The sequence below is a fragment of the Salarias fasciatus genome, chromosome 13 (genome assembly GCF_902148845.1).
Source record: "Salarias fasciatus chromosome 13, fSalaFa1.1, whole genome shotgun sequence".
Classification (NCBI taxonomy): domain Eukaryota; kingdom Metazoa; phylum Chordata; class Actinopteri; order Blenniiformes; family Blenniidae; genus Salarias; species Salarias fasciatus.
In genome coordinates, this window is record NC_043757.1 from 8,603,634 (window position 1) to 8,622,116 (window position 18,483).

An 18,483-nucleotide genomic window follows, 5' to 3' on the forward strand; every position below is an offset into this window, starting at 1 on the left:
TCGCACACAAAGCCACACCTGAGAGAGAGTGTTTTCTATTTGTTTGTCTTTGGACTGCTTTATTCATTTGAGCTGACACAAAAGGTGTTACAAACCCAGACTTCAACACAGGATTGTCTTGCTGTGAGACAAGAGAGCAAACCACTTCGCTACCCTATCGCCCGTGAGAGAATGGTAAAATGTCTTTCTCATTCGTCTCTGTGTTGACTCACTTCATCGTTTAAATAAGTTGAAGTCGTCTTTCTTGTTTCGCCATTTGTTAAATAAATAACTACCCGGCCCTAAATTGCCTCTCAGCTCTTCTCACCATCAAAAGCTAAACCAAAAACAGCTCTGGGTTCATTCTCATGGAGCCGTTCTTTCTTTCTCACCAGGAAACGAAGGTGGTCTGCGTGAGTGGCAGAGTGTGAGGTTTGGCCCTCCGACACGCTCCGGGCCAGACATATGTGCCGCCCACCATCCTGCCATTAATGCTGCTAACTATAGTGTGACTGACACCGTGCTCTGATTTCCAGCTGATCGCTCCTACGTCATCGGCCATCAAGACGTGACGAGGCGATGGCAGATCAGTGGCTTAATAGAAACGCAGGTGCACAGTACGTGCAGCACCACCCGCACTCCTGTCTGAACTCAGAATTGGGTCACTTTATATTGGTGTGTGTCTTTTCTATAGGAAGGTGAAAGAGTTTCTCTTAATGTGACGGAGCGCTGCGACCGGAGCATTGCCTTGACAGTTCGGTATTATTTCAAGGCTCTGTCTAACCGAGCTGCCACAGAGAAGATGAAGGGACGCTGCTGACCTTGCTCACACAAGTAGTGGTTTTTCACCCACTGTGGGCCTGTTTCCTCCATATGTCACGAGTGCATGGTGTTGAAATAACACTGTCAGCTTTTCATATTCATTCCCTCATTGTCAAAACACATTAAAAAGATGAGATTCATCTGAAAAGCTATGATCCCTCCGTCTGTCTGTCTGTCCGCCCATCATCTGTACCATTGAGGGATAGTGTTTCCTGTATCGTTCAGATTACCCAGCAGCACCGCCACCCTGGTCCATGCCCTGGTCCCCTCCCGTCTGCACTTCTCCCTTCTCTCTGGTCCCCCTCTCAAATCTCAAACCCATCAATATCCACAAACTAGTTGAAAACGCTCTCATCCAGTTCATCGCCAGAACTCGTCTCGCCGTCACATAAACCCAGTTCTCCATCACCTCCACCTTCTTCAACAATCCATTCACTTCAAGATTCTCCTGCTGACGTTCAAAACCCTCCATAAGCTTGTTCCTCCAGACCTCACTGACCTCCTCTAGACCTCCACCACACCTCAGTGACCTCCACACCCAGCCACACTGTCAGATCTGCCTCCTCTCTCAGCCTCGCTGTAGGGCTTGATTAAGTCTCTGATGTACATGGGAGCCTGACCACGTAGGGTTCGGAAGGTCAGCACCAAGATTTGGAGCTGGACACGGAATGCAGCAGGGAGCCAGTGGAGAGATTTTAAGACAGGTGTGATGTGGGACCTGCTGTTGGTGGATTGTCGCCTCTCGACATCCTTGGAGAAGAGCAGACACTGAATGAACCCACAAGCAGCAGAAAATAATACAGTTCAATCACTGAAACTAAAACTCCCATGCATCACTTTCAGAAACAATGGTAATCTATCATGTTTTTACATCGTGAACAGAAGAAACGGAAGAGGAGAAGAGCCCATCAGTTAACCCTTCAGAGCAGGGCTGGGGATCCTTTGAGTCGGTCATTGTTCTGCTGCCGGGTAACGATAATGACATTTGCTGTCGTCAGGGTGCTGCATGGCTCTGCTCTTTGACCGGATTCAGAACAAAGCTCGCTTTCTCCACCACTCAACCGCTGACTTGCAAAAGAGGTAACCAACCAGCTTTATTGAATGAAACCTTAACGAGACTTCCTCTTGACGCTCTTCCTACTTCACCTCCATTCTTCCATTTTTCCCTTCCAAATATGTTTTACAAGATCCAAAGTCTCGAGTGAGAGTACTCTCAGTAAAACAGTGAATCCTCTACGTCTTTATTTTGCCCCTGCTTCTCTTCTCCAGCTCAGCGCAGGCGGCCCTGGACAGACCGGTGGAGACTGCCCTGCTGTTGAGCTTGGCCGGCGTTGGCTGTGTCGTCCTCAACCAGTGGCACGGCAGCCTTCAGCAGAACACACAAACCACGGCTGCTGTTTTAGACAGTAGGTTATATTTACTGATTTGAAATCATGTTGCAATGAATAAGAACAACGTAAAAAAAAAAAAAAAATCTGTCAAGTCAGCCTATGAAAATAGTGTTTTTAGTTACAGCAGCCAAGAAAAGATAGTTTCAACGTTATGTAAATGGGGTCTTAATTGCCTTCAAAAAACCTTTCTTGCCTGTGTGCATCATTACATGTACTGTTCCTTGTGTGTGTTCACATCTTGCAGATGTACTGAGTGGCAGACAGACCTCCGGCCAGGCCGTCCACACCCTCAGGAAAAGGGACACTTCAGACAAAGCCCGTCACACCATCGCAGGATCAAACGGTAATCCTAAAGCACATTTACTTTCTTTAAGTCAAAGTCTATAAAGAAGAAAATACCTGAAGAAGAAGAAATGAAACTATAAATCTAACTGACTTAAATATAGAACAGTATTTTTAGAGAGCACATTTCAAGAGACATTTCATTTGTTATTACCACTTTCTCTGCAGATCAACTGTTCTGCATTGGCTCAGAGGAGGACGGAGTTGAACAGACAACCATTCCTTCACCTGCAACTCTGAACTGCGTCCTCTATGGCCTGCCCAACTTCATGTTCATATAGTTCACCACACTGATCCTCCATGAGATAGTTCTTCATGATGAAATGTGATTAAAGATCACCCTTTATTTATAACTTACATTCTCTCTCTTGTGATTTTATGTGAATGCAGTTTTATTTTGTACATGCTTGTTTATTGTTTTTGATAAACCCACACACAGCTGTAAACTGTCATACACTACATGTCTGACATTAAAGAAAAGCTCTCAGTGCTTGGCGACATAGTCACACATTTTCTTGTTTTTGTTGTGAGTGTTAGATAAAAGTTGTGCCTGTGGAAAGTCTGCCAATCATGATGCTCTTCATACTGCTAACTTCATTCTCACCCTCATGATTGACATCTTCTGTGCTTGGATGAAACAAACTGAATGGGAAATACAACACAGACCATCTGGAACAACCAGGCAAAGCAGCAATGGTGCGAACGCTGTTGCTGTTGTGACGTAGCTTCTTCTGTTTGTTTGCTGTTGTTGCTGGTTGTTGCCTTGTGATGCTCTCTAGTGTTTTCAGATTGTTGGCTGAGTTTTCATGAACACAATATCTCTTGAGCTGCAGATTTGGTGACGTGGTCGCTGAATCAGACTGTCTGGTGAAGAGGACGTTGGGCTGAAACGTACAAACGCACATCACACACCAGAGTAGATGTTACGATCCAGCACCGACTTCCAGCCAGGACGCCACTTAAATATTGACGGGGACAAAAGCAGCTGAAAGTCATCCCGCTGATGAGCAGGGGGGTATTGCACAAAAGTGGGATAAATACATCCAGGATAAATGGAAATGCGCGACTTGAGTAAGTCTAGTCGGTGTTTTCCCGGATTAATCGGTTGCATGTTCGCTGAGCCAGGATGAAAAGACGGGGCTCACTCAAGCCAGGTGTGGAGCATCAGGATAAGTGCGCGTTCACGGCGTTCTTCAGAAGACCACGAGATCGATCACAGAATCACAGATCGAAAATGGACCAAGGACGTGCATCTTACTTCACGCGGGATGAGCAGGTACTGCTTCTTCAATTATATGAAGAAGTGAAACATATAATCCGGAAGAAAGGCAACACGAGTGCCGCAAAAAAGGAGAGGGAAAACGCCTGGCAGTTAAATAACGGACCGGCTCAATGCGTAAGTAGCGCCAACATGTAGAATTAATAAATTGTCCTCCACAGACACCGTCATCATTACAGTTCAAGAATGCGGAGCTGATGACTTCTCAAGTCCACTAATAAATACTGTACTGGTGTTTTTCTTAAATGTGGCTCATGGAAGTGCATGTTACTCGAGTTATGTGAAGTACAATTATGTTCAAATACATTTCAAGTCTGTGTCCGTGTTATCTATTGAATCAATTGTTCTCATATTGTGTTCCGTTTCATCCCTCATCTGTCATGAAGAACAAACCTGTCCGGCCAGAAAAGAACCTGGCAGCAGGTGAAAACCAAATATAAAAATATTTTGCAGTCTGGCAAGTTATTACTTAAGTGTAGCCCAAGGAGCAATTGTCAAATGAAGCGCTAAATGTGTTGTCTCCTGAGAATGAATGTATGTACCATTTTAGCCGTGAAAAAGAAGACATATAAAACCAGCACAGGGGGTGGCCCACCAAGCCAGGACCTGACCCCAGCAGAGGAGCTGGCACTTGACTGTGGAGGCCAGTGGTGGAGGGGATCCAGGGGGGGACTGTGACAGACTCTGTATCTGCTCCAGAAAGTTGCACCTTCCTAAAAGGTAATATTGCAGTTCCTCAGCAGTTTCAACACATTTGACAATTTTATACTGTCTGACTTTGAATTCACTTGTAGTGTCTGGGGACACAGTTGTGCTCCTGGAGCCACCAGAAGATGATCCAGTAAGTACAGTAAATGTTACTCAAAATCACAGGCCTTACATGTCTCCTCAAATGTAAATATGAGTTCTGTTGATTCATGTGGCAGGGGGAAGGCACATCTGCAGCTGCTGAGTGCACCTCTGCAGATGAGGAGACTCTCTCAGTGGACTCCAGAAGGCTTGAGGTTTCATGTGAAGTTAGTGGAGCTACTCTGCTGTAGTCCAAACTGGATAGAAAGTCGGTGAAGAAGTGCTAACACAAATCTGTTACAGGACCTAGAGACTGCACCACCTCATAATCAAGCCGGTAACATTGTAAGTATACTGTAGGTGGAAGTAAATCTCTGAGATACACAAATCCTGTTGTGCTAATTGGTAATTCTTCTACAGAATTCCCAAAATATCCGGGTGCTCTATGCCAAACACCTGCAGAAACAGGTTGAGCTGGCAGAAGTGCAAATTCAGAGGGAGAAGAGGAATCTGGATCTGGACACCAAAATTAAAAAAAGGAAGCTGAGAAAATTGGACTTACAGATAGAGACACTGGAACGGGGGGGGGGGGGGGGGGGGGGGGGTGTGTGAGTAGACATAGCAGTGCACACTGTGTGTAATTGAGTGTGTTAATCATTTTCACTTTTTCACTCTCAGCTCCAGAATGACAGCTGAGAACATGAGCAAATAAATATAGACAAATAAAATTTTGGAAATGCTTTTTGTCTGTGACTGTGTGTGTGTGTGTGTGTGTGTGTGTGTGTGTGTGTGTGTGTGTTGGGGGTCGCTGGCCTGCTTTCTGGCCTTGTCATGGGTCAGAGGTCATATTTGCAGCATAATCACACTGATCTTTATTCCCTCTTCACATTCTGCCTGTGGACCCTGTTGTCTTGTGGTGGGTTAGACTAATGGTGACCTGTCGTAGGCCCCTCCTGATGCTCTGGTGTAAGTTCATACTTGAATTCTCAGTGTGCACGCCCCAGTTCACCACCAGCTATATTGTCAAAAAAACAATACAGCAAAAAAAGGGAGTCCGGCAGGTGCCCTCTGTCATGTTTTTATATAGGTGCAGCAGCCAATTGTATGGAGGAAAAAAAAAAAAAAAACGGGGAAAAAAATGTTCTTCTGTTCTCGTTTACTGTGAATGTGTGGTATCCAACTGATTTGGACATGTGGACTTAAGAAATTGACTCCACAGTGTACCACCAATGACAGAAAAAAAAAGGACCACACAAGATCATTTATTCACAATACAGCACTTAAGGCTAAGAAAAAAAATTGGCAATATATTGCTCCCTGAGAACACGGCCAGCAATGTTGTCCGGGAATATGGGAGCTTCTTCCCAGACTTCGTCAGCCACTGGAGTCGTGGCCCTCTCCCTCCGTAAGCCTGCTGTGTTGTGCAGCACTGTGCATGCTGCAATGATGTCGCATGCTCTGGGTGGGGACACTCGCAGGTGGTGCAGGCACTGAAATCTTGACTTCAGGAGGCCAAAGGTCATTTCAATGCGAGCCCTTGTCCTGCTGTGCGAGTGGTTGTAGGCCTGCTGTTGTGGGCTTTGGGGGTCAACAAGAGGAGTCAGGAGAAATGACTCGCAGGCATAGCCCTTGTCTCCCAGCAGCAGCCCAGAGAATTCACCTAATAATGAAATGCATAACTTCTTACTATATGTACTTACACACTCATAATATCCAAGGTGCTAGCAAATATAGCGTGTGGCTTACCTTGTGAGAGTGTCCTGTGGATTGGACTAGCCCTGAAGATTCTGGAGTCATGGATTGATCCAGGCCACTTTGCCTACAGATTGCTAATCAGGCAGTTGGCATCACAGATGATCTGAAAAGGTGACATGTAACCTCTTCACATCCTTTTAGGCACAAAACTGAACAATCTACATAGGTCGGACTCACTGCAGATTACTCTTACCTAAACATTGATGCTGTTGAATGACTTCCTATTGATGTAATCTCCCTCATGTTCCCCTGAGGGACGTTGAATTCTAATGTGTGTGCAGTCCACTGCACCAATCACATTAGGAAAAGCTGTAACACAAAACAGTATCCAGCTGTAACTGCTCGAATTGGCACCAATGTTTGCAAGCTACAACTGATGTTACCTGCAATCTTGTAGAAGTCCTCCTTGATGTAATGCAGTCTTCTGTGGCCAGGAAAGGTGACAAAGATGTTGATGACTGACTTCAGGGCCAGGCAAACGCGTCTGACTGTGCGACAAATGGTTGCTTTATTGAGGTTCTCTGCATCCCCAACAGAGTACAGGAAACTTCCACTTGCGAGAAACCTCAATGTCACACAGACCATCTGTGGCACAGTCAGGGCATGGCTCCGAGCGGTCCAATGTTGTATTTTAGGCCCGAGGAGCCTACACAGGTACTTGAGTCCGTCCCGTGAAAATCTGTACCGCTCAAAGAGATAGTCTTCATCACATGCCAGTGGGTCTGACCTATCCCTGAACAGTCCTTCTCGTTGAAAGGCTCGTCTGATGATGAGCGCTTCCTCATCCAGTACGTCCTTCACAAAAGGGCATGCCATCATGAAGAGGTCACAGGTGAATAGGAGGTTGAACCTATATATACTATGTTGCCCTCGTCAGTCGCTATTGAAATCATCCTTGCAACTCCAGCAATCGTTAAAGCCGACAATTCAATTAAATGCAATGGTATACATATTACTCAAACCTCTGGCAGCAATGTGACAAGTTGTCTTTATTAGTATTCCAATGTATAGGGCTGACAATAATGAGACCGAATGAATGAATGAATAGAAAGATTGTTACAGTTAAAAAGTGGAGTCAGAATGATGTGGGAGCCTTTCCCTCCTAAAGGTGGGGTCCTAAAATGGGCTCGATTTCCTATTTTCAGGGGACAGTTACGACAAAATGATATGCTGTCTGTTATATTGTAGTTCATTTCAGTGGTGTGATACATTTATTTTTCCTTTGTTTCTGATTTTAGTCATTGTGTAGCTTCAGGGTTGTTGTATTTTTATTTTTTACATTAGTATGGTTTAGTACCAATTTTAGTAAGGTTTTTTTATTTTTTCCATTTTCTTTACAATAACTGTGAACTTTTTATTGTAGGACCTGTATTAATGGAGACATGATTCTGCAGTGTCTGTGTTGAAAGTTATTTTGGTCTTCATATAATCTGTGCAACAAAATAATACCAAAGTCAACCAGCTAAATGCAATGACTACAGTTGTAAGATTTGGCTGCAGCATGATTAAATGATGTAATGTGTAGAAAAATCTGTCCATGGTGCTGAAATAGCCAATCCACTATTGTGGTGCAGTTTGTCACTACGTCACTGTTTAACGATAAATCCACTGGTTTCCCAAGGTTTCTTTCCACTGCTACGCCGATGACACACAGTTATATATGAAAATGGACTCCACACTCCCTTCTGCTCTGCCAGCTACATTTCAAGCCTGCCTGAAGGAGATAAAGGCATGGATGGCAACCAACTTTCTCTAACTCAACAGCAATAAAACTGAAGCCATCATCATAGGCACTCCCCATCAGACCCAGTCTCTCTCCCTCAACAGCATCCCCATTCTTGATCACAACATTCCCCTGTCCACCTCTGTTACAAACCTAGGAATTAGATTGGACTCTCATCTCTCATTTGACACCCACATCCGCCACCTCTACAAGGTCTCTTTCATCCATCTCAAAAACATCTCCAAACTCCGCCCCTCCCTCTCCAAACCGGATGCTGAGAGGTTGGTCCATGCCTTTGTCTCCTCCAGGTTGGACTACTGCAATGCCCTCCTCGTCGGGATCCCTGGCAAGAGCCTCCAAAAACTCCAGTACAATCAGAACTGTGTTGCCCGGATCCTGACGAGGAGGCGCAAATACAATCACATCACTCCTGTCCTCAAATCCCTTCACTGGTTACCCATACAATACAGAATACAATATAAACTCTGCCGCCTTACCCACCAGTGCATCCATGGAACTGCCCCTGCCTACCTCAGCGAATTGCTCATCATCCACACCGCCACATGAAGCCTGCGCTCCTCCTCTTCCACCTACTGCCTCCATCAACCAAGGACTAAACTCTCCACCATGGGAGACAGGGCCTTTCAGGCAGTTGCCCCTTGGCTCTGGAATGCCCTCCCAGAGACCCCGAGGGCTCCACAAAGTGTGGAGGTATTTAAAAAAAGGCCTCAAGACCTTCTTATTCAAAAAGGCCTATTAGAAGTGTTTTAATGACATTGTTCTGATTTTTGTATTGTATTTTAAACTCTGCTATTCGTTATTGTTTTTAATCCTGGTACTGCTGTAGCACTTTGAGATTTCGTTGAAATGTAAAGTGCATTATAAATAAAATTTATTTTTATTATTAATCCAAGGCACTGTCCATGGCGCTGAAATAGCTAATTGTTGTGGTGCAGATTAACAGTATGTCGCTGTTTACTGATAAATCCAAGGTGCTGTCAATCATGTTGAAATAGACAAGTGACCAATGTGGTGCAGATTATCAGTAGGTCGCTCTTTAAAGCTCGTGTACAGAGTTTTGAAAGAAAGAGAGGTTTTTTTTTAATCCAACATCTCGAGGTTCCGCTCTCCCTCTGCTTTCGTGAGCTACCAAGCCACGCCCCTTTAATTGTGCGCGCACATTACCTGTGGGGGTCAAAATGAGTGCCTCCGAGTGCATCCTACATGTTTAGCTGTGTTCGGTGGATGTTAAGCAGACAATGGATATATACGAGGTAAGCTAGGTAAGCTAGCTAGGCTGCTGCATAGCTAACTCACCTCTGCCTGGGCGAGTGGCGTGCTCTCTGGCTGCGCACACACGTTGATTGACAGCATGACAAAGCGGAAGCTCGAAATCTATTGGCTGAAAGCTGACCGGCGCTTTTTCAGATAACATGGGGGTCTACGAGAAGAAGGCAGAGCTCATGAATAAACTTGCATATTATATGCCAACATTATATTATAGCATTGAACCAGACTAACACGTTTAAGCTCTGTTAAACAATGATGCATACATATTGAAAACGAACAGAAACTCCAGACACAAGCTTTAATGAAGAATCCAAGGCGCTGTCCATGGTGCTGAAATAGCCAATTGACAGTTGGTGGTGCAGATTATCAGCAAATCGCTGCTTACTTATAAATTAAGTTTGTTGTCCATGGTGCTGAAACAGCCAATCCACCATTGTAGTGCAGATTACCAGTCGGTCACAGTTTACTGATTAATCCAAGGCGCTGTCCATGGTGCTGAAATAGCCAATCCACTATTGTGGTTGCAGAGTATTAGTAGGTTGTTGTTTAATGCTGGGTGTTTTTCCACTGTCTGGGTTCTTTGTGTAAAGTTTGCAGGTGTTTAATTTATCACTTGTAGTTTAAAAGGAGCACAATCACTTTTCTCGTAGTTTTTGTTGGAGGAGTCATGGCGTCCCTCCCTGCGGAGGGCTCGCTGTCTCTGACCATCAGACATGGGTCTCGCGGTGGAGGCTGAGCCCCAGTACTCTGTGGGCAGGTGCTCCTTGACATCGGAGCCCAGATGGGACATATTATGATCTGCTTTCAGTGGAATCGCTGGGCTTTCAGCAGGACATTGCTCTGCAGACAGGCCTTCATGTTCCTGAGCGACCCAGATCACACTCCGGAGGAATATGGATATGACATTGTTTCTGTCAGCTCCGGACTTATGGCTTTGACTGTGGAAGCGTAGGACAAAAATGTCAACAATGCCTGAATAGAGAGCGTCCTGACATCGGCTCCACGGGCAGCGACGCGTGGAGCCGATTTAGAGTTGAAAGTGTTGAAAGATAAGTTTAAGGATCTTTTAAATTCTTTATTTTAATTTACTGAAAAATGTTACTTTTTAAATTCAAATTTTGCATTTTAATTTTATTTTTGGACATAGTTGAGGAATGATCATGATCAAGCGTCATCATGCCTTTGGTTTCTGTCAGGCCAGAGGGCTTCGTCCACGTCACAGGCCATGTTCTCCCTATCTAGACATCTCTGGAAGAACCGCCTTGAGTGGCACATGAATCCCTGAATGGACTCTGGGCTGACGTCCCCACAGGCTCCTTCCATGGCCTGGACCAGTGTGACTTGGGTCTGGGGGTTTCACTCATACACCTTCCACCTCCAAGCAGAGAAGAACTCTTCTATGGGGTTGAGGAATGGAGAGTAATGTGGGAGGAATAACAGCGTAAAGTGTGGCTGGTCCTGGACCCACTGACGTACAAGCAGAGCCCAGTGGAAACGCACACTGTCCCAGAGGACACCATAAGTAATTCTTTGAGGATCATAAGTGTGATCTGGTGGAACAAGTTGTTCGTGGAGGTCATCAAGGAAGGCCAGCAGCAAGTCTGTGTTATAGGCACCAAGATGTACATGGCGGTGCAGGACACCATAGTGATTTATTGCTACACACACGGTTATGCTCCCACCACACTGGCCGGGGACCCCGACAATGGCCCGCTGGCCTATGATATTTCTTCCCCTGCACCTCCTCTTGACCAGATTACAGTAAACCCAGCCTCATCTATGAAAATAATGGTAACACTTTACTTGAAGCACCTCTGTATAACACATTATAAGTACATTATAGCACTTTATAACTAGTTACACTCATAAATGATCAACATGCTTTATAACATCATAATCACCGTAATCCTATGCTGTCTAGTTGGTTATAAAGCATTGTGATCATTTATGAGTGTTGATAACTACTTATAATGTATTATACTGGGTGCTTCAAGTAAAGTGTTACCAAAATAATATATTCATATAGTTCATTTGCCATATCAAGCTCCTCAATTTGCTGAAACAACAGAGAGAATGCAAGTTACTGTATGGACAGAGGTCAAAAGACATTCTAGAAAGGAAAAAAAAAATGTGTTACTGTACATCAGAGTTAGGCTACAATACCTGTATGTCAGTGCTTACTGTACTGTATGGGACTTGCAAGCACAAACTGGTGCCGTCGCTCCATCACGTGGTCTGTGTTTCTTTTGAATGGGACCCTGTACCCCCGTTTCATTGCTGATGAGTTCCTGTTGAGGACACGGTCCAGTGTAGACCATGGTCACTGGGGCGGGGGGGGGGGGGGGGGGGGGGGGGGGGGGGGGGGGGGCATACATTCGTGGTGCGGGGGGGTGGGGGCCATTCATTCGGGGGGCATGCGTCCACTTGTGGGCCCAGGGGGGTGCGTGCGTGTGTTGGAATCCAGTCACGGGCTGGATTTGGCCAGTTGCCGACCCCTAATATACGAGGGTGGACCCAAAAGTTCCCGGACTGTGGTTATAACTTTTTATTTTTTAATCTTCGCAATTATTTGAAACTGTCACCTTCAAAATACTCTCCTTTGGCTTGAATACAACGCTGCACCCGAGATTTTCACTGTTCAGAAGAGTCGCCATGACCGTGCGTAACTGTGCCGGAAAGATAGAACTTCGATTTTCCCTCCCCCGCCTGTATGCCTGTCTTACCTTTCTGCTGCCGCTCCAGTTTCATCTTTGACAACAAAAAGCAGTCGTCTGGGGCCAGATCAGGTGAATATGGCGGTGGGGAGGCTGGCTGGTCGCGGTTTTAGTCCAAAAATATGCTTTACGCACAACATTTGGTGCTATTTCTGTGCGTAAAGGGGCGTCCTGTGGTCTGCTGTCTGCTACGATGCGGCCATTTCCGGGTGCCTTCGTCTCACTGCTTCTAATAACCGCCTGAGGATCATCTGTCTGGATTTCCACAACACTCCCATCAGATCTGCAATGCCATCAAAAGTCCTGCGTGGATCTACCATGACGTCTTCTTCAGTTTTTGTGACGTTTTCCTCTGTTCTGGAAGTGCATTGTTGTCCTCTGCGTGCCTGGTCTTCGTGATGTAATCTGATCGCTCTTAAAGGGCCCAAACCACTCAGACACCTTAAGAATCCTTCTTAAAGAATGTCTGCAACATGGTGAGTGTTTCTGCCGCTGTTTTCCCAATAAAAAACAAAATGTTTTGACAGAGCCCATATCCGTGGATATCCGCCATCTTGAAAAATCGAAGAGCGGGGTGTAACTCTGTCAACATAAACAGTGACTGTCAGCTGACCGCATCACGGGGGAAGACCAAACCTGGCACAGTTATGCATGAGGCTATCCTGTAGCGACATCTAGCGGCCAAAGTTGGAAATTCATTGTATTTTTTTATTAATAGAATCAGTCCGGAAACTTTTGGGTCCCCCCTCGTACAGTGTACTGACCTGAATTTGTTGAGTTTTGAACACTTGTGTTGTAGGTTGACACCACTGAGATGTGACATGAGAAGTGTGTGTAACCACAGAACATTGTGTGTAGTGTTTTGGCAACAAATTAATGTGCAATTGACTGCAGAGTGTATTGTAGGTTGAAGCTTTGAGCTTTTACATGAGAGATGTGTGCAACAATTGAAAACTGTGTAGTGTTTAGACAACAAGGTGATGTGAGATTGGCGACAGAGTGTAAAGAAGGAATGTCAGAGTGTAGCGGAGGGATAAGGGAGTGTGAAGTAGTGACAATTCGGGTCGAACGAAAGGTATGTGAAGCTAAGGTTGTGCAAATTGTGCCAAAGTTTAGATTTTTGTGAGTTAACAATCGAGAAAAACTAACAATTACTATTAGCAGGACTAGTATTTCATTCTAGTTTCAGATCAGACAGTAAAATTTGGCTTGGGATGAAAAGATAATGGTATGATTTGTAAAAGAAAAAGGCAAACAATAACCAAAACCATTTTTCACTAGTTCATTTTAATGATCATGTCTCCTTTGATCACCACCCCAAGTTTCACAGCTATTTTTTTTTTCAGCCTCAAACGCCCTCCACATGTCTTTGGTGATGGTTTTCACTTCGTGTCAACGAGGAGCTCCACCATTCCTTCCACCTCCTCCTTGGCTGTTGCCCCCACCACCGTCACGAGCTGGAGCTCCTCCTCGACGTCCTGTGAGACAAAGACAGCAGAAATTAAAATGAACTTTGAAAGGAAAAGCAGATACCAGCAGAAACAATGAAGACAGAAGTACCTGGATCTGGGTGTAATTGGTGGACTGCAGCTGGAAGCCATAGTCATTGTTGGTACACCTCAGGTGGCTGATCTTGACCATGGCCCCCAGCTGCGGAGGGTGCCTTCCCTCCACAGAACCACCGGCACCTTGGTTTCATCCTGTGGATAGAACACACATCTGTCTCACACAGTGTCAGGGTGCAGGTTGTCTCTGTCCACTCATGTGTCTGTCTTTGTGTGTCTCAATCAGTGTGGGTGTGTATGTGTGTGTGGGTGTCAGTCTCTCTATGCGTATCTATCAGTCTATGTGTGTATCGGTGTATGTCTGTATGCGTTTGTCAGTCTCAGTGTGTGTCCATCCATTGTGTGTGTGATTGTCATCTCTCCTACCTGTCTGTCTTCCACAGTCATGTAGTCAGTATGAATTCAAAAGGAATCACATCTGGAACTCCCTTTCCTCGAGGTCAGCCTGCGAACGGGGACCGCCCCTCCTACTTTGTTGGCCATCATGGGCACCAAGATCTCAAGAATGAGAGGAGGAATGTCAGAAGTCTCTGTTTTGTGTCCTGTGTGGGGGTTGAAGCTGCCAGATGAGGAAATACTGTCATCCTGAACCTCCAGTCTTCGTCCTCCTCCCACACCAATGTCACCATCCTCCTCTCTGCTGCCACCAACAAAATCTTCAGAGGTGGTGGTGGGGTGGCTTGTGTGCCCATCACCATTTTTTTCCAGACATCCTGTAATGATAAAATGAAGACAGGTTCGTTTTTAGTTAGTTCAAAAATAGTTTTAAATAAATTAAGGAGATGAAAACAGCTTAAAGAAGTCTTAAAATTGAGAAAGCTAAAATTAAGAAAATCAGATAAAAAGATAAAAAAAGAAGGAAAGAAGCTTTAGAAGCTGTAAAAAGCTGAAAAGCTTAATTTGACAAGAAAGCCCCCCCCCAACAAAGTAGAAAAATCATTTGAATACACTTATATGGATGTTATTGACATAAAATAAGGATATACGAGGGGGGACCCAAAAGAAACTGGAATTTGGTCATAAAATACTAACAATAATGAGTTTCGACTTTTGGCCGTCAGATGTGCTACAGGTAAGTCTCTTGCATATCTGTAAGAAATCTGAGATCCCAGAGTGACACGGACGTCTGTCACGCGCTATTTATAGTAACAGACTGCCGCGCACCTCTGCGATTTTCCCAAAATGGCGACAGTGAGTGGAAAGCTAGAGCAGCGCGCAAACATCAAATTTTGCTTTTTGCTCGGAAAAACAGCAGCAGAAACACTCACCTTGTTGCAGCAAGCCTACAAGGATGATGCTCTGTTGAAGACTCAGGTCTGTCAGTGGTTCGGGCGGTTTAAGAAGGGCCAGACGTCCACTGAGGATCAACCCAAACCAGGACGACCCTCCACCTCCCGCACAGCCGAAATTGTCGGGGAAATAATAATGAATTGAAGCGGCTGTGATGGCAGATCGACACCGGGGCTGATCTGACGGGGGTCTCCTGGAGTTCCTGCCAGAGAACCATAAGCCAGGATTTGGGGCTGCGCCGCGTCTCTGCCAAAATGGTGCCGCGCCTGCTCACACAGGAGCAGAAGGAGACTCGCGTGGACTTGTGCCGGCAGATCAAACGGCAGCTGGAGGACGACGCCGGGCTGTTGTCCAAGGTCATCACCGGGGCTGAGACGTGGTGCCACAGGTATGATCCAGAGACCAAACAGCAGTCCAGCCAGTGGAAACACCATGGATCCCCTCGACCAAAGAAAGCGCATCAAGTCCGCTCAGCCATCAAAACAATGCTGATCTGTTTTTTCGCTGTCCAAGGTATCGTCCACAGCGATTTTGTCCCTCCAGGTCAAACTGTAAATCAGGACTACGACATCAAAGTCCTAAGACGGCTCCGTGAGGATAGGAGGAAGCGGCCCACGTAGTGGGGGAGTGGAGACTGGTGGATCCACCACAACAGTGCGCCTGCGCACAAAGCTCTGCGCATCACACAGTTCTTGGTGAAAAATGGGATGGCCCGTCTCCCCCATCCGCCTTACTCGCCGGATCTCGCCCCCTGTGACTTTTTCTTGTTCCCCAAGGTGAAGAAGGAGCTGAAGGGATAGTGGTTTGTGGACGTGGAGGAGGTGCAAGAAAAATCGCAGCAGGTCCTTAATGCGGATGGAGATTATTTTGAAGGCGACGGTGGTGTTTTATTTTGAAATGTCAGAAATAAAAAGTTAGAACCAAATTACGTTTTCTTTTGGGTACGCCCTCGTATTTTTTTCAAAACGAGGATTAAATGACACACACACACACACACACACACACACACACACACACACACACACACACACACACACACACACACACACACACACACACACACACACACACACACACACACACACACACACACACACACACACACGTGTCCCGGAACGGGTATACGGCATGTTCTTTTCCACAGCCCGAAAGCACTCCTGCAGAGGACAACCGGAGAAAATGAGTCATGCAGAACTTCCTGCTGTTCTGCTGCCGATCCGTCTCCAAAATGCATTGCAGCGGACGGGAGAAGATTCTGCACTCTCTGCAAACACCCACATTTTCAGGTCCCGGACCGGACCCGGGCCCGGGCCCTCGGGGTCTCACCTGTACACCATCTCGTTGGTGGAGTTCTCGTTGAAGGCGTAGTCGAACCTAAAGATCTGGTTCTCCAGGTACCGGGTCAGATCCACCTTCCGCTTGGGCTCATGGACCATGACCAGGGGCCTCACCTATAAAACCCTGCGGGAAAATCTGACAATAATGGTGCGTGGGAACGCAACGCAAACTTCTGTCCGCAAAAAAAATTCGGGAGCCAAAAAAAAGTGCGCCGCACAGCTGTTCGCAATTTCCAAGTCACGGTTTCAAATCCTGCGGAGAACGTGTCGGTGGCCGATCACACCCACAATCCTGCCCCAACTCCACCCCTTGGCACTATATACGGGTATGCAAATGAACTCATGAATGAAATTTGGGTATATTAGACGGTGAGGCGCACGCGCGGAGCCTGCAGAGAACCGCGGATCAGGCGGATGAAGTGTCGAAAAATTAAGATTTTAATGACATTCGGGCGGGTTGTGTTGAAGCATTCAAATAAAAAGAAAAGCAACATTTTAAATCTTATTCCAAACATAAAGAAACGAACGAAAACGATAGAAAACACTTTATGATCAGCCAAATGAGCAAAAGTGTGCATAATCATGGCATTTACAATTTAATCGCACATTCAGCAGAAAACAACGCAGCTTTTCCTTTTCAAGGCGATCAGCGTCTCGCTGCAGAACACAAGTGTCGCCGGCAGGTGAGACGCGCCGCATGCAGGCGGTGGATCTGCTGCTGTGGAGGGCTGAGGTGATGCTGCTGCCGTTATTGGTGAGGTGGAGAGCCGGTCTGCTGTCCTCTCTGGAGGACACAGCAGTGGAGGGACAGACGAAAAAATATTGAGTGGGAGCAGGTGACCACAACGTGGTCAGAGCCATCGGGCCACTACTGCTGAAGTGAAAAAAGTGGTCCGACTTGAAGGTGAGTTGTCATAATTCATAGAGTCTCAACATTGCGGAAACACCTTTAAAAAAAAACTTAACATAAAAATGTAGTGGAAATGGTTGCACAATATGATCGTGCGTCCAGGCATTATCTAGATTGTTTTGCCTCTGGAGTCAGCAGGATTTAATGCGCTGCAGCATAGAGGCTGTGAACCCGGGATGATTCGGGGTTCGGACGTCAGATATGGCCATGGCTAAATAACAAACATTTTTTGTGTCAATTTGCCATTTAATTGTGAACACTTTGAAGTGTGTATCATGAGAAAAATTGTCATACAAGGGACAGTCGGTATTTGTAAGTGCAGAGACAAAGACATTGTACATGTTTATATGTGATGTGTCTGATTGCTCCCTGTGAACTATTTATTTTGTGTTTATTTTAGAAGATGCAGAAAGGAGATGGTACAGGATGGAAACATTCCAAAGCCTCTGAACATGACTTCCTCAAAGTGTCTCCCCTCATGTGCTCATCACCACTCACTGTCTGTCTTAAATGTATATTTAAATTATATCGAACTTATGTCTGTTATTTATTTCGTTATATCTGTCTTGGATCTTGGTGTAAATTATGTTTGATTTATATCTGTCGGCTTCTATCTATTATTTAATTAAATGTGTCTTCCGATTTATTTCCGTTATATTTAATTCAACTTAAATAATTAGTTGTGTCGGTCAGTATATTCCTGTTATGCAATTATATCTAATTTTACATACAAACTATATTTAACTTTTCCTTGTATGGTTGGGCTTTGTATTTTTCTACTTTTCTTTCTACGTTTCTTGCCGCTGCAGCCCTGCAGTTTCCCCATGCGGGACAAATAAAGGCTTTTCAATTCCGTTTCCTTCTGCTTAGTCGTCTCCACGTAGTTTTTCTGAATTGTGCGGTCCCGTACGGCACCTATTTTGTTGGCGGTGAGGACCGCAAAGTCACGCGCATTTTTTCCCTTCGCAAAATGTATATAGGTACCTGCTTTGGCGCAGAGGGGCGGCACCGCAAGGTTTGGGGCTCGTTTTGTGCGCCGCAAGCTTTATAGGTAAGGCCCCAGGTCTTTTTTGGGGACGGTAACCATGTCCACGTCCTTGAGGAACACCTCTCGTCTTCCATTTCCTGTGAGACAAAGAGCAGAAATCAGTGTCACCTCTGAAAGGAAAAGCAGACAGAGACAGACTGAGGACAGAAGTACCTGGAAGCTGGTGTGTGATGTAGAATGCAGCTGGGGGCCGTAGCTGCTGTCCACATTCTTTAAATGTATAATGGTGATGGTGGCCCCCAGCTGCAG

The 18,483-nt window shown here is 45.6% G+C and overlaps 1 protein-coding gene and 1 pseudogene across 1 annotated transcript in view; one reads left to right on the forward strand and one right to left on the reverse strand.

Annotated features, from left to right (window-relative positions):
- cfap46 (cilia and flagella associated protein 46) overlaps positions 1 to 2,815 on the forward strand; it is a 64,763-nt gene extending 61,948 nt beyond the window's left edge. The window contains exons 56-59 of the mRNA XM_030106528.1: positions 1,800 to 1,881; positions 2,071 to 2,207; positions 2,437 to 2,535; positions 2,703 to 2,815. Of these exons, the coding sequence (XP_029962388.1) occupies positions 1,800 to 1,881; positions 2,071 to 2,207; positions 2,437 to 2,535; positions 2,703 to 2,815 (431 nt within the window). The remainder of the gene's footprint in view (positions 1 to 1,799; positions 1,882 to 2,070; positions 2,208 to 2,436; positions 2,536 to 2,702) is intronic.
- Positions 2,816 to 5,016: 2,201 nt separating this feature from the next.
- Positions 5,017 to 7,173, reverse strand: LOC115399250 (putative nuclease HARBI1; annotated as a pseudogene).
- Positions 7,174 to 18,483: the final 11,310 nt, after the last annotated feature.